At 42.5% G+C, this 16,560-nt stretch overlaps 2 protein-coding genes across 2 annotated transcripts; one reads left to right on the top strand and one right to left on the bottom strand.

Moving 5' to 3' along the window:
- Positions 1-1,362: 1,362 nt before the first annotated feature.
- Positions 1,363-6,989, top strand: LOC123396722 (O-fucosyltransferase 35). The gene is made up of 9 exons (XM_045091574.1): positions 1,363-2,123; positions 4,226-4,360; positions 4,451-4,520; positions 4,611-4,681; positions 4,765-4,853; positions 4,945-5,077; positions 5,162-5,394; positions 5,575-6,051; positions 6,229-6,989. The coding sequence occupies exons 1-9, from the start codon at positions 1,620-1,622 to the stop codon at positions 6,428-6,430; spliced, it is 1,914 nt and encodes a 637-aa protein (XP_044947509.1). The 5' UTR covers positions 1,363-1,619; the 3' UTR covers positions 6,431-6,989.
- Positions 6,990-8,615: 1,626 nt separating this feature from the next.
- On the bottom strand, positions 8,616-15,486 carry LOC123396723 (probable aspartyl aminopeptidase). The gene is made up of 11 exons (XM_045091576.1): positions 15,335-15,486; positions 15,082-15,220; positions 14,916-14,994; positions 14,531-14,733; positions 13,573-13,645; positions 12,963-13,049; positions 12,665-12,820; positions 11,019-11,195; positions 10,569-10,643; positions 10,347-10,487; positions 8,616-9,007 (listed from the first exon to the last, which is right to left on the bottom strand). Exons 1-11 carry the CDS (start codon positions 15,399-15,401, stop codon positions 8,786-8,788), a joined length of 1,419 nt encoding a protein of 472 aa, XP_044947511.1. The 5' UTR covers positions 15,402-15,486; the 3' UTR covers positions 8,616-8,785.
- Positions 15,487-16,560: the final 1,074 nt, after the last annotated feature.

The raw sequence follows: 16,560 nt of genomic DNA, 5'->3' as shown, positions 1-16,560 counted from the left end.
AGTTGACGCAACCAAGTGCATATTTCATAATAGCACATTGTATGCAATGTGATATAGTTGCATTAACAAACTGGAGAATGGGGTCAGGAGAAATTACTCGTAGAGTTGGACATAAAGTACAAGATTTCCACTTTAAGCTTAAGTTAAGATCATTACCCGGTCTATAATACATTCTCCTCTTCTTTCAAGGGAGCACGGCATGGCAAGGGTGCATTCCCTCGAAACTAGAAACCTTGCATGTTGAGCAATAAAACAAGACTAGCAACAGGGCAAGTGGTAGTAAACGAAGAATTATTTGATCAACGATAGCTCCTGATCGTGCGTGAGCTTGATCCCATAACAAATGACAAAAGTTTTTTTTAATGTCGACAGTAGCATTATCAAATTCATTGATCGAAAGAAGGTGTTACAAGAGCCCTCCAAAAAAAAAAGCAATGCAAAAGGCAGTGCAAAAAAAAAAAAGATCCACCAACAGCACCACAAACCCACACTCTACCTTCAATCGAGAACACCATCAGAACCCATCATCGGGATCTCCAAGGTGACACCTTTAAGAAGGAAAACGATGTTAAAGACACCGTCGTCACCCGATCTGCTACTGCCTGATCTTAGGTCTTCACTCGGATCACACGTTATATGATAGAAAGGACGGACGACCCCACAACGATACCTTCAAAAAGGAAGACGACGCCCTAGGATGCCGTTACCGTCGACAACGACCGAGTTGATTTTCATCCGTAGTCGGGACTTTCACCAAAAATCCCGAGATCCGAAACCACCAACGCCAAGTAAGAGCACAAGTCGAAGCAAACGTTACCAGAAACGAAATGGTCGTAACCCACGACGAGCATGCGCCAACCTGACGGGTCCACACCGCCGCTCGCATGTCTTGGACGAGTCAAGCCGGATCTGGACAACTTCAATCTCCGTATGCATGCAGAACTAGGCGATCCTCCGCACGGCAGCGCACGGAAAAGATCGAACGAGAGCCGGACAAACCAAGACCCACACCACGCCAACCACTTTACGCGTCAACGAGTAGAGAGTGCAGACTAGACTAGAGACAGCCCCAAGGCCTCCTTCCCACTGGGTCCCATGCATGAAGGATGCAGCGTACCGGCCAAAGCACGAGCCGCGCACGTGACAGCGTCGACGTATATTTAATATATTGCCGCCCTTTTCCTCCCTTCGGACAACAACGGCCTTTATTATTACGTATACCAGACACGGAAAAACAAAGGATAAAATAATCAATCAAATCAAATCAAATCAAATCAAATCCCTAATCTGGCGGCGCCTCCAAGTGGCATGGCAGGGGCCCGTAATTACCGCCCTCCGCCCTGACCGTTTCCGTTCCAGTGCCGTGCGTATCCCACTACGCACCTGGACGTGGAGTGGCGCCTCACGTCGTCGGCCGTCCCCCTCGGTCGCGACCTCACTGCCCCATTCACTTCCCAACCGAGCTCCATTAATGGCGCCTCCCCTCACTTAGCCATCATATCATGCTACTGCCGGGACGACCAGCTGGGGCACCACTCGGAACCCGGCGCCACTAGTTCGTCCAGGTCGAGGTCCTCGTACCGTGGGTTGGGTGGGACTGCTGGAGCTCCCCGCGCCGCATGGGCTACCAACCCAAGCACGGCGGCGGGGCCTCCGGGGCCGCGGGCGGAGGTTCCGGTGGAGGTGCCGGTGGTGCCGGCGACCACCTCCCGCGCCTGCACAGCCCCCGCGTCGCCGGAGGCGGGTACATGACCCGCCGCGCCAACTCCTTCAAGCGCTGCCCCGGCGGCGAGATCGAGCTTCAGATCAGCGGCTCCCCGCGCTCGCCGCGGACCGACGGGCTGGGCAGCCCGCCCAAGGACGCGGCGGAGGCCTCCTCCAGCGCCTCCCCCAGCGCCGCCGGCCTCCACCACCAGCACCAGCAGCAGCTCCGCTTCCGCCTCTTCAAGCGCCCGGGCGCCGGCGGGGGCGCCGGCGACGTCGTGCTGGGGCTGGGGATCCGGGAGAGGAGGAAGCTCGGGAACCTGCTCTTCTTCGCCTTCTGCGGCGTTTGCCTGCTTCTCGGCGTCGTCAAGATCTGGGCAGGCGGCCGGTCAGCGCTACCAGCTGCCGATGATTTGCAGGTATGTATGGAAGCTTCAAAACTGCATTCTGGTTTAGACTCCTCGCTGCCACTCGGGAATGTTCCTTCCGAGGGAGCAATCAACGGACGGACCTAGTGTTCCAACAACTCTCCATTTCTTCTCTTCTTTTGCACTGATGAAAATGTGTTTATTATCCTCACTAGTACTCCCTCCGTAAACAAATATACGAGCGTTTAGATAACTAAAGTAATGATCTAAACACTCTTATATTTCTTTACAGAGGGAGTACTTCTTATTAGTTCTTATCACGAACACATTTCTACGAAGAGTTACAAATGATGTACTACGTAGTAGCAATGATGTTGATTACCAACTGAGATGTTACGAGGACTAGCTAGAGTTATGAAAAACATGTCAAGTTGTTAACTGTCTAGATTCACCGGCCATTCTTTTATATAATAACCTATTTTTATGATCAATCATTGGCATTCTAAACGTTAACTTGCAATTTTGCCTACTTCTCTAATCTCTACCATTTTTGTTGATGTTCTGGACAAGTCAAACAAGAGCTGGAAAAAAATCTGATGGAATCTGATTCTCATTGTTAAAAGTAGTAAGAATCTAGACATGTTTTTAGCATAATGTAATGGATGCCTGTGCAATTGGTCTGCTTGAAAACAGCTAGGTTGGGTTTATTGTATTCTGTTGGACTTGGACAGCTGGAGTTTAATGTCCGGCCATCTTTCCTCAACTTAAGTGTTGCGTGAACTGGTCGGTGCATGCAATCAACATGTTCTAGGCTTTGTAGCTCTATTTGGAACTTCTTAAGCAAGGATCTTTTGGCAGAAGCTTAGCATTTTTAGGACGTTTCCTCATTTGTTGGAGGTTTGTGAGTCGGTTTCCAGTTGCTTTACTATTAAAGCACTTGTTACTTTGGTGCTTGTAGCTGTTGGCGGTTGGTTGTTATCGACTTTATGATCTTGTGGTCTATCCAAATTGGGCAGAATATCCTTTATGTCCATAAGAACTTTGGAAGTATGCCTTACTGTCTTCTTCCTTGGGAGTATATTGTACTAGTACGTATCCTTAGTTGGGCTTATTCAGATCAATAGTCATCTTTATTTCAGGACTTCATTGATGACAAAGATCTCCCGATTTCAACGTTTCCTTCTAACAAATAGCCCTTGTTCTATATAGTGATGCTTTGACGATGCGAGTTATAGGAAAACTAGTTTGATAAGGTGCCTTTTAGTGTCCCTATCCAAGGTAGACGCCTCAACAAAATTTGCTACTTACTTGTTATATATACTCCCTCCGTTCCTAAATATAAGTCTTTTAAGATATTTCACTAGGAGTCTACATACGGAGCAAAATGAGTGAGTCTACACTTTAAAGTATGTCTATATACATCCGTATGTAGTCCATTAATGAAACTTCTTTAAAGACTTATATTTAGGAACGGAGGGGGTAATATCTATTCAGAGTGCAGATATATTGCATGGATGATTAAGGTGTCACAACATTTAAATATTCCATTGCCAGTATTAATCTAGACAAAAATAGCATTGGAACTAATGCTAATAGCATGAAATTGCGCACAACCGCAGCTGGGCAATTTTTTAAATTGGTAGAATCAAGCAATATCGAGTTGAAAATTGCATCAGGTTTCATAATACTAATAATCTTCTCATCCAGGTCTCCAACCAACCAGAACTAGATGGAGAGATAACTCATTTACTGTTCATAGAAAAACTTGTACAGCCGATCTTTTACACCAAATGTCTGTCTTTATGTCAAAAGTTGGCAATTCGTCACCTAGTCTTGATTACATTCATATTAGTACTACCTGAGATGTTGCAAGCTGATGACAAATTCAATATGTACACAAATTGAAAGTGTGGATTGTTCACTTGGCTTCACTGTAGCTCAAAATCTGCATCATATTATTAGCTGGGCATAGTTATAGTTATGAATATGATGAGCTTATTCGATTGTTTCATCATCACATGAAGTTTATATTAATGAACATAACTCTGTTATCCCAAGTTATTGATTTGATCAACAACTCTACGCCATAACATTTAGAAAAGAAAAGATTTGGTATTAGGATCTAAATTGTTGTCATCTGTACATGTTTCCAGGATCTTTCTGTCTCCTTCTCCAGTGATAAAGGGCATCAAGTTAACCACTTTGGATATATGGGAGGGAAAGAGAGTGACAGGATGTTGATGACAGTGGAATCTAGCATTGGTGAAAGACAAAGCAGTGTGGTTGAGGCTAGTAATATATCGCTGCTAAACCTGTTCCTTTGTTCGATACATTAATTAGTGAAAGTAAGCTTTTTTTCTTGTTTGTGCTTCATATAGGCCTCTGATGTCTGGTTCCAGCCAAGCAATGAAAATTTCAGACAATGCATTGTTTCAAACTCTCATAAAAGTAAGTTGGTTTATATCTCATAAACACATTTTTTTATCTCCCTTCTATGCATTTGTTAACATGATATGGTCGCATGTTCTTAATTTGTAGAGCAAGATTCTCGCAGTAATGGCTACATTCTCATAAACGCCAATGGAGGCCTGAATCAAATGCGATTTGGGGTTTGATTACTATCCTTTATAATATTTTTTGTGCACCCATTAGTATTCTTTGTTGTGGTATCTGATTCTCTTTTACATCTCAGATATGTGACATGGTTGCTGTTGCTAAGATTTTGAAGGCAACACTGGTTCTACCTTCACTTGATCATACATCCTACTGGGCAGATGACAGGTTGGCCCCTTTGACCTTAACTCTTCATTCCTAATCCCCTATAGCTTGTTAATCAATGCACTCATATTATATCCCTTCCTCCATTTTTTAGTGAATTTAAGGATCTTTTCAATTGGAGACATTTCATTGAGTCACTGAAAGAAGACATTGATATTGTTGAAACACTACCTCCTGCATACAAGCATATAGAGCCTCTGGCCAAAGCTCCGATATCCTGGTCAAAGGTTAAAACTAGACTTCTTTTCAAACCTATATAGTTTTACAGCGATATATGGTGGAAAAACTCATTAAGTATTTTATCTTGGCAGGTGAATTATTACAGAGATGAAATACTCCCTCTCTTGAAGAAACACAGAGTCATTTACTTTACACATACAGATTCTCGCTTAGCAAATAACGACCTTCCTAGTTATATTCAGAAACTAAGATGCCGAGTGAACTACAGATCTTTGAAGTATTCTCATACGATCGAAGATCTTGGTGCTACCTTAGTTTCTAGGATGCGCCAGGATGGAAGCCCATATCTTGCTCTTCATCTAAGGCAAGCTCTATGCTCCTACATTCATCTCAGGATCCTTCTGTCTGCACTATATTTTTTTTCTCACTTTTTATACTTACCAACTTCTGTACCAATAAAATGGGATGACATTTGCGTTGTTAGTTACTCCTATTTACTTGAAACATGAGGGCGGTTTGTATGACAAATTACTATGTTTTGCAGGTATGAGAAGGATATGCTAGCTTTTACTGGTTGCAGTCATGGCTTGACATCGGATGAAGAAGAGGAGTTACGTAAGATGCGTTATGAGGTCAGTCATTGGAAAGAGAAAGACATTAACGGAACCGAGAGAAGAAGTATTGGTGGCTGTCCTTTGACTCCAAGGGAAACATCGCTCCTGTTGAAAGGACTGGGTTTCACTCGGAAAACCAGAATTTACTTAGTTGCAGGAGAAGCCTTTGGCAATGGAAGCATGCAAGCGCTGCTGGATGATTTTCCCTATATCTATTCTCATTCTACCCTTGCAACAGAAGAGGAACTTGAGCCCTTCAAAAATCATCAAAACATGCTTGCTGGTCTTGACTACATCGTAGCTCTCCGGAGTGATGTCTTCATGTACACATACGATGGAAATATGGCTAAAGCTGTGCAGGGCCATAGGCGTTTCGAGGACTTCAGGAAGACGATTAACCCAGATAGGTAACATCTTTCCCTTGTTAGAAGTACTATGTGTGTATGGTCATTTTCCTTCTACACCCAATGACTCAATAGGCAATAACCCAATTTTATGTGTTTCATATAACAAGTACTAGGAGTAGTATATGTTATGGTTTTGTGCTTTCCTTTTTCTTTCTGAACGTGGAAGTTCTCCTGCAGGATGGATTTTGTGAACCTGGTAGATGAATTTGATGAAGGAAGGATCCCTTGGGAGGAATTCAGTTCAGAAGTGAAAAGGTTGCACAAAGATAGAACAGGAGCTCCATATTTGAGGGAGCCTGGGGAGTTCCCAAAGCTGGAGGAGTCTTTCTTTGCAAACCCCTTGCCTGGCTGTATATGTGAGAAACATGGTGAACAATGAACAAGTAATCCAGCCCCGTCGATGGCTCATTGACAAGCTGTGCCAGCAGAGGATATAGCCCCTCTGCTTTCCTGCCTGCCGCAGCATGCATAGTTTGTCCGTCCCTGATCATTCATAGTCGAGACACGGGGCGTTTGCGCCTACATTTTCGAAGGCATCGTCTAAAGTTCAGTGCAAGAATTTTTTTGACAGGATATCAAAATATTCAAGCGATTGGCGGTGGTACACCAATTCTTATACGACCAAAGCACGTGGGGGTCAGGCATATCACAGTGATCTGAGGCGGTATATAAGAAGTAACTACGAGTTGGCGGAGTACGTGTAGGTATACCTGGTATATGTTCTTCTCTTTGTTGCACTTATATTGTGCCGATTACTGCTGCTGCTGCTGCTGCTGCTAAGTACGAGTAGTATTTTGTGTTTTGTGTAGACAACATTGGACGTACGCAGTTGTTCAAAATGGGGGTAACCTTGTGCCCCTATCTGTACAACTGGAAATTTTGCCACTTGTATTTTGTTCAGATATATGAAGAAATACAATGGAGAGGCTCACATCGAATACTACCCTACTTATCATATTTCCGTATTGATTATACAGCTGTACATTATGGATCTCCTGGAGGCTAGAATTGCCTTTATGCAACTGTAGTTCACCCCTGAACTTATGCTCCTCGCGCGGATTTCGGTTGCTCGATAACGTCATCATACATAATGGGTATTTCTCCAGAGGCTGTGGAAGAAACATTGAGGTTCCAAAATTATGTGCTGTGAGCTTGTGAGGCAGTCTGCCTCTTTCAAGTCACATGGTGTAAAGTTACATCATACTAGTACATATATGATGGTCCGCTCCTCTCCCACCTGGTTGGTTTAGTTGCCGAGGTTGAATTGGACGATGCAAAACTTGAGTCCATGTTTTGTGACTTCACAGTGTCTACGGGAAAAGCTAAATTTCATTCCTCAAAAAAGAAATAGAAAAACGTTCATAAAGGCAAAGGTCTATACTCCGACTTGAGCTTTCACATGAGGCATGTTTTACAATACCGTAGGTCTTTCAGACTTGGCTAAACATAAACACGTTGGTGATTGTCCGACAACATGATTAGATTTTGTGGTGATTTTACCTCCTCCATTCTCTAGGGTTAGCAAAGCAAAACTAAAACTTGAGAGAGCTTTACTAATGTATCTTCTCTTAGAGGATTAAGACCTACCAAGGAATAACCCTATGGATTTCATGGCCTCCATATATCCTTCGATTTGAGGAAAGACTACCACCAAAACCTCCATCTCTCCTAGAGATTTTGGGAAGAGCTGCCATGAAGACCTCCATCTCTCCTAGAGATTTGGGTAAGAATTACCTGTTATTTACCTTATTTCCTTCATTTTTGGATGTAAGATGCACCTATTAAGTTTTAGATTGACTTGGGTTTTGAGGAGTAATTGGTGTGGATCCTATCCTTGGAGTGATTTCCTCTTGTATTTTCCATTTGATTGCCCTTGATCCTTGTGTTTCTTCTCAAACTCACCTCCAATTCATGAAGACCGGGCCACCATTGTGGCTTGCCCTCTATTAGTGTGCCAGCGAGGGAGACTTGGCATATGGTTTACAATGAACTTCAAATCAATTTTGTCGCACCACGCTAAGTGAGACGCTCAAGGAATGGTGGCTTACTACTCACAAGAGTATTAAGCTCAAAGGACAAAAAGAGTTTCAATTCATTGGTGATTCTCATCGGTTGTCACCTTTGGAAATAAAGAAATGATTGAGTTTTCACCAATCCCAGGCAGCAAGAAGAATTACCCATGCAGGAGGTTTAGACAATGTGAGTACTCAGTTAATAGTTTAGCGTGTTGGTGTGGTGTCTCTTGTGCTAAATGCACACTTTTCAGCCCAAGTATTATACTCCCTCTGTTCCTAACTATAAGCCTTTTTAGAGATGTAGTCCGTAGTGAAACCTCTAAAAAGACTTATATTTAAAAACAGAGGAAGTCATGTACTATTTATGTCTTCTATGAAAATACAATACACCTTCGGCATACCCTAAAAAAAATGGTTACAATTATTGTAACAAATTAGTGCAATGTGCAGTGTCTAAGTTGCCAAGTTAATGAAATGGTACATATTCTGGAGCTAGAAAAACTGCGCATTGGAGGGGTTGAGAGAACATACAAATATGCATAGCTATTCTTTAAACAAGAAAAAAAAACACATTCTCCATGATTTATTCATGTGTTCTCAAACATTATATAATCCGACATTACTAATTGTTATGCATTATACTGTAGCTGTGTTTGTGAAAGTACAGGTTCTTTCAACAGCAGGAGAGCTACTGAGCCAATATGGTTACCTACTACACCTCAGCAGTCTACTTTGACTTTGTTATCCAATTCAGTGAATTCTTCAAAATATGCCTTAAAATGTTCATATGAGTGACTGATGTCGTCAACGGCGCACATCTCCCTGATGCTGTGCATCGACAATTGTGGCGCTCCAACATCCACAGTACGAATACCAACACCACTAGCAAGTATTGGCCCGATTGTTGACCCACAAGCCATGTCGTTGCGAACAACAAAATCCTGCAAAAAACAGTCATAAGGTTGTATTAATAGATGGCATGAAGTTAGATGTAATCAGGTTGCAAGATCGGCGATTGGCTAATAATCTGGAACTGCCCACCAGTCCAAGAGATTATCTAAAAAGTTGTATTTTACTTGTTTTTCTCGACCTTGATGCAGTCTGATATCTTTGAATATTGCTTTATTCGAATTATATGCTACAGAAATTATTTGTATAATCATATGAGATAGAAGTACTTCTGATAACTACAAATCAAAGTATTTTTATGTAAATTAGGTTGAAATTCTAAAATGTAGGCAATACGATTGCTAAAACGAAATGTGTCTTATGGAGTTGCCCAGTATATATATTTGGTGGAGCTAAGACGACATGTATCTTGGTGGAGCTGCCCTGTACACGCTCTTATATTTCTTTACAGAGGGAGTATATATGATTGGTGGAGCTTTCATGAGGTCCACTAGATAGTACTCCAATCGTTCCAAATTAATTGAAATTATAGCTTTGTCCCAGGTCAAACTTCTTTAAGTTTGACCAGGTCTACAGAGAAATATATAGGCATCTACAACGCAAACTAATTTCATGAGACTCCATAAAATGTATATTGTTGTGTGTTGTCGGAGTGAAAACAACATAAGAGTAGGGGGTATCTTGTTGTTGGTACTCTTATGTTGTAAGCAAAAGATCAAATATAAGTTTGGAAAGGCAGTTATGGCAACTTGATTTAGTTTACTACTCCCTCCGTTCCTAAGAGCATGTTTGGGACTGCTCTGCTCTTTAAAATTCAGCTCTGCTCCAGAAAAGACAAGCCAAACGGGGTAGCTCCACGATATGGTGCTTCGCAAAAAAACTAGAATCTGGGATACAACTTCAGAGTTTTTATGAAGCTCCTAAGAGGGTGCTCCAAAAAACTCTAAAAGTTGGAGTTGGGGGGAAATTACCCACCACTGCCACCAGTAAGTGGATACCCCTTCATTTCTTTTCCCTCAACCAATCAAATAGATTATTTTCACCAAATTTTCTATTCTTGAAGCTGGAGCTAAATGGAAGCCAAACATTCTCTTAATCGTGCTATAGCTTCTGTATGAAACTGCTCCAAAATGAATTTGATGAAGTGAAGCTGATTTTGATGAATTGAAGCAGTCCCAAACAGGCCCTAAATATAAGTCTTTCTAGAGATTCCACTACGGACTACATACGAAGCAAAATAAGTGAATCTATACTCTAAAGTATGTCTATATACATCCGTAGTAAAATCTCTAAAAAGACTTATATTTAGGAATGGAGGGAGTACAAGCTAATCCATAATTGTAATAGGGGTTCCTTTTAACATGTACTAACCTGAATAGGTAGCTGGTGCCTCTCAGCAATTTCTCGGAAAATAAAAGCTGTCACGGCATTTGTAGCATATCGTTGATTAGCATTGTGCTTAATCACAAGTCCACCATGCAACTTTGGCTGGTGGTTCTCCTCATGCTTTTCCTGGAAAGATAAATCGTTTTCTATTAAAATATCACTGCATACCTGTGAACCCACAAACTGATCCAAAAATACTATTATTACCATATAATTGGGGTGCAAGGCATGAGCCATATCTGCAGATACAAGGAAACTCCTTTGAATAGCCTTTTCTAGCAACTAAAAAAATTGAAAGCAGATAGTCAGAATATGGAACTCAACTTGGAGCAATAAACTACACACAATCTGGCATAAATCAATTAAAGCGAAGTTGAATCATAAAATAAATGTGTATATCTGAGCAGGGAAAGTACTTTTTTAGGAATGAACAGTTATGGACAAATTAACTTAAAATTGAAACTTCCATTAACAATGTGCAATAACTGTTACAATAAGTTAAAATAAAAGAATATTGTAGGTTGTATCATGAATGATTAGCAGATAAGCAGAAACAAAATGATGACATAAAACCAGGTAATGTGAAAAATTAAATTCAGTAACCAGCTGAAATGAAGACAATGGAGTGGGTGCTGGGTGAAGGAAATTAGCGTGTACCTTGGAATTTGAATGGTTAAAGCAACCTGTGATTCTTGTTAAAGCATCCAGCATTGCAGGCGAACCAGCTCCCTGAGCCGAATCAGAACCAACCTCCTCATGATCAAACAGAGCCACCATTCTGACACCAGATTCATGATCAAGAGAGTGGTCAGTAGAGGTTGACTCCACTAGGGCCTGAAAATGTATTGAACAACTTGTTATATTGAGACTTTTATCCATTTTAGCGACAAGTAATTCCGGACGGAGGGAGTATTTGTTAGAAGACAATCTTTGCTTAGTTTTGGACTTCCCAAAGTCATATAGGCCAAAAACTCACCAAGTCCCTTCTCAAAAAGTTTGAAATCTGGTCAAACCAGATTTGGCTCGAACTTTTGGCCAACCAAAGACTAGAGCTTTAATCTTCCGAAAAATACAAGAACATTGAAGCCAGGAACCTCCTAGATATCAAGTTCAAGCCAGTAACTTAGCCCGCAACTTCCTACAGAAGTTCAAGCCAGGAAATTGCCAACCATGCACTTCCCCAAATTCATCCTTTATGTTTGAATTTGAACTCAAACCCATTTGACCAAACCAGCAACATATTGGCTTCTAGAAGCTTGGGTCTGACAAGTGGTGGGACCCGCAGGTACTAGTGGATCGAGCCACAGGGCCATACTAAATGCTCCATGAAGCAGGCGGAGCTCACACACGCGAGGCCACGAGCAGGTGCTCGCCCCAACTAACACGCCTGCAGCGCCAGAGGAGGCCATTGAAGCCCCCTGTCCCTGCCCTGACACACAGAGGACCAGCCAAACAACGCGGAGCTTTTTTCCCTCGCGCCAGCCAACGTGGTGACTGCCCAACCAGAGCGCTCGGTCACATGTTGCAGACAGTGCAAAATCGAGCGCGCCAGCTGAGGGGATCTCTCCCTCATGTCGTCCTTATCTTCCCCATGCGTCAGCCAAGCCCCAGGTCACTCCCCCCTCTTCTCTCCCCTACAAACCCACAAAAAGAGCTCTGTCAATGAGCTGGCTCGAATTCATGAGGCCCCACTCTTCAGACTCTATCTTTCACTTCTACCTGCACACGAGCACTCCCTACTCTCTGTAAAAGGTAGCCCCACTCAACCCCAGACTAGGAAACCCAAATTATATCCTTCCCATCACCCCGCGCACAAAAACGGACGTCGACCGTGGAGAGCTACCTCCAACCACTCAGAGCACCACCCGGGCACTCCCACCACCTCTACACACCCCCAATCAATTCCCAGCCGAACGAAAACCCCTGGGGGGCCGTCTTCCTCGATTCCGCAGCACGCTCCGTCGCATAGCCGGGAGGTTGCTCCCACCAATATGTAAGCCCCCGTCTGATTCCTTCCGGATACTAGCCCTTTCAACCCTTTCTAAACCCAACGTTGTGCTATTTTCCAGCAGTCGCGACCCAGAGCAAGGCCAGCACCTCCTCATCTAGGTCAGTCACATGGGCTGGGCCTTATGGGCCAGGTGGAGATGGGCAGGCCCATACCGGTTCAACAGAGAGAGACATGAATTCATAAATATTTGAAATAGTGTGAGATGAAAAGAATTTTAGTACTTTCAAAACATGTGGAACATGCAAATGTGGTCTCATAGTCTACATGCAAAAACTTAAATGGAGAAACAAACCTTCAGTGAACAAAATGACATGCCAAGGTTGTCAAGCCTTCCCGAAAAGATGAATTCTTTCATGGCACCTGCTATAACACTTGGCTGGGTATCACACAGCTGCAGCTCGAAATCACAAATCTCATCAACTTCACAATTAGCCTCTCTAGCAATCAACTGCAAAAAAATGAAAGCAACATACATTAAGTAAAGACTAAAACATACATTACCTGCAACAATAGTGAACCCAAGGGCTCTTGATATTTAATAAGTGAGAATGATTGGCTCCACGTAATGTTATTAGTAAGAAATACATTACCTGCAACAATAGTGGATGGTGCTTTGAGTTTTCGCCACCGGATGACTCCCGTGGAACATTTCCTTCCACTAATTTCTGCATTTCATACTGCAAAGCAAAGAAAAAAAGTTTGAATCAAGATTCGACTTTTCAAAGCAAACAAAAGAAGACAAGTTTTCTATGGTTCTTTTATAGTAATAGTTTAATTACAAATAATTAAAGGACAATAATGGCATTCCGTATGAACATATTAATTTTCAAATTTACATTTCTGGATAAACTAGGTGGGGCATTCTAAGATAACCAAAGAGGCCTGAAGTTTTGCACTATTAATCATTTGAAGAAATGGATACTACACAGTTTTGTTCAGAACATGTGAACATAAAAAGACATGTACATAATGTGCAAGCAAGTGTTGCTTCTTACATAGAATATACAACATCGCAAGGTGTATCAATATCTTATACAGAGGCTATGCCTCTTCAAACTGAAAATTCTGGTGAAATAACCAAATTCTCATGCTATTGATTCCGTGGTTCAAATATATTATGCCCATAATCAACTACAGCAAATAACAAACAAACTGACTGAAAAAAGGAAGATCAGATTCTGATCAATGTAGTCAAATCACCTTAACCAATGTGCCCAGCACTGGGACAAGATGATTCTGATTGTTAATCTTGAGACCTTCCGAGGAGATAGTCCTGCGCAAAATATGAACAAGACACATGAGAAGTATTATTTTAAGTTTGTAATAGACGACTAAGCATCCAAAACACCAGGGTTAAATCCAAACATAGTTTGCATTATAGTAAGTAATTCCATAATGAGGCTACAGTTATTTAGTACTGGCACTGTAACATAGCAAATTAGATATATAATATTTTCAGAACTTCCATTCAAGAAGTATATGAACACTGAATAGGATGTTTCACATACCCCTTTGATAAGGCACTAAAACATAAGCTTTAGTTCTACATCTAGCACTACAATCTGTATATAACTAGCGACAATACTTCACAAATACATAGAGTTCAAAAAGTGGTGAACAATGATACCAACTTTACATTGCAGTATGGACCATGTATCAAAACCTATATTTAGCTGTTTCTCTTCGTGCAAAAGAACCGGATGACACTTCCGGAATGGTGTTTTCAACTTTAGACCCAAAAGGCTCTTCAAATATATTGCATAATATGATCCAACTGGATGAACTACCTAGTAACAAGGCACGATAAAGGAAGCCCTTCAGTTTAAGGAAACACACGATAACTAGTTTTCCCAAATTTCATACCAGAGTGTGATACTTATGTGCCTGTACAAAGGTTAATTCATGTTTGTCTTTTAGATGGTACATGAGATACAAGGGTTAACACAAGAAACTGAGATGTAGATACAGAAGTGCAATATTGCAATCTAAAGATCATTTCCTTTGACCTGTTTCCATAGGATTCATTCATTCTAACACTCTCTTACATTCATTGCATAATAAAAAGCTCCCAAAAATAAGAACTGCTCCACAATGGAGTGATTTTCAAAGGCTTCACAATACTTAAATATCTGTATTAGAAATAGATTTTATCACCAACCTGTCTAGGTGAATAGCCAAAGTGGGGATTCTCATGATAGGCTCTTGCACCCTTACAAGCTTATGCCCATAAGAAACCACACCTTCCTTCTTCTGTCGTACAAGCACCCTACCAGCAATAGTAAGATCACGGTCAAACCATGTGTACCACAATCCACCTCCATATGTTTGGACCCCAACCTCGAGACAACCTCCCTTGGTTATCTGTGAAAGAAGAAGCAAGATTCTATTGGTAAATCATCAAAATCTAGCACCTGATAAGTAGACTAAACAGCAAACTAAGGTATCTGATTGATACATGACCCGCTGTTCCTGCAAAGCATTATCAATCGATGTTTCAGGAAACGACTGCTCTGAAATCAATAACTAAGGGCACAACTTGAAACCTTGGTGACAGGCTTGAGCTTCAGGCATGGACTGTCCGTGTGTGCACCAATGATGTGGAACCCATTACCGGCAACGTACCTACCAAACATCGATACCAGATTGTATTGGATTAGATTTATTCAGAAGAGTGCGCATTTTGTATCAGGAAGCCGAAGGTGGACTCACTTGGCACCGATAGCGAAGGCGACGATGGCGGAGTGGTTGCGTGTGAAGAAGTACTTCCGGCCGGGCTGAAGCCCCGTCCACTCCTCCCGCTCCGAAAGCTGCTCGAACCCCGCCGCCTTCAGCAGTCGCTTCGCCTCATCTTCTCCCACCGGAAGCGACAGCAGGAGATAGATCCAGTCCAGATCAGTTCAGTTCACTTCACTTGACGGTGGTTTACGAACAAACGAGAGTGGAAGCGGGACAGGACGCGTACCGACGGCGTGGAAAGCGGTGGGCGAGGCGTTGAGAAAGTCGACGAGGTCGGAGACGACGGCAGCCATGGGAGGCGGGAGGCGGGATGCGGCAGGGGCTGAACCGTGGAGGTGGGAACTGTGAAGGAAACACGATCGGTCAGAACGCAGGGGCGTCGTATGTTTTGCTCCGCCGTATCTCGTATTATATGTGTAGCACGACTTCGGATACCAAACGTATTACGAAACCTTAGAGACACAGTTGTATGTGTTAAAAAAAAAAGACACAGTTGTATTGTGTTCAAAAGAAAAAAAAGACACGGTTGTATTCTCAGTTCAGCAAGGTACAAGTACTGATATTCACATCATTTCTAAATTTATTTCAGGATTTTCGATGAAATAATTTTAATGGAAAGAGACGTTTTCGTCGATGACGCGCTTCGAAAATCTTAAAATGATATACCAACTCAGTTTTTAGAGGTACTCGTAAGAACACAGGATATGTGTATGTACGTTTATAAAGATGAGTATATGTGCGTGTAAGTTCATATTTGAATTATGTGTCGTGGGAACGAGGGTGACAGTAGAGGTGAGGGGTACGAAAGGAAAAGACGGAGTCTTAGCTAAGGCGAGTTTGTACACACGATGTATGAGTTCAGACCCCTCTCGTGAAGGTAACAACTCTACGTCTCAGTGCTCAAGAGATCTTGTCGTGTGGAATATATGTGTTACACGGGATGTGAACCCTTGTGCCAGAGGAGAGGGATGGTTTATATAGAGTGCGCTACCCCTCATCAAGACCGGGCAACCAAGGGTTCGATTAGTAGAGATAAAGGTGTATGTTACTGAATGTAATAAATGTTATTTATGACGACCAGTCGAATGCCCGCTTGTTGGCCTCCCTCGAGTAGCTTCTAATCTTCTGCGATCGACTAGCTTCTAGTTCTTCTGAGTGAAAGTCTTCCGTCGAGTGGAGGGAGAAAGTCTCCGAGTGGATGCGATACCGAGTGACCCATGCACCATGGCGAGTCAGTCGGAGCCTTCCTAGAAATCTTTAAGTCTTTAATGCAGTGCCCTTGGGTAGGACATGTAGGTGAGGCATGTGACCCTATCCTAGGTACATATTCCCATCATTAGCTCCCGAATGGATCGGGGTTCGAGTGAGAAAGGGGTCGATGCAGATTCTGATAAGACACGCAAACTCGGAGTGCACTTCAGGGCTTAGCAGAAGTGTGTCGATTGAAGTCTT

Source organism: Hordeum vulgare, chromosome 5H (assembly GCF_904849725.1).
Source record: "Hordeum vulgare subsp. vulgare chromosome 5H, MorexV3_pseudomolecules_assembly, whole genome shotgun sequence".
In the NCBI taxonomy this organism is placed as follows: domain Eukaryota; kingdom Viridiplantae; phylum Streptophyta; class Magnoliopsida; order Poales; family Poaceae; genus Hordeum; species Hordeum vulgare.
Note: the sequence above shows the minus strand (reverse complement) of the source record. Positions and strands in the feature narration are given on the sequence as shown.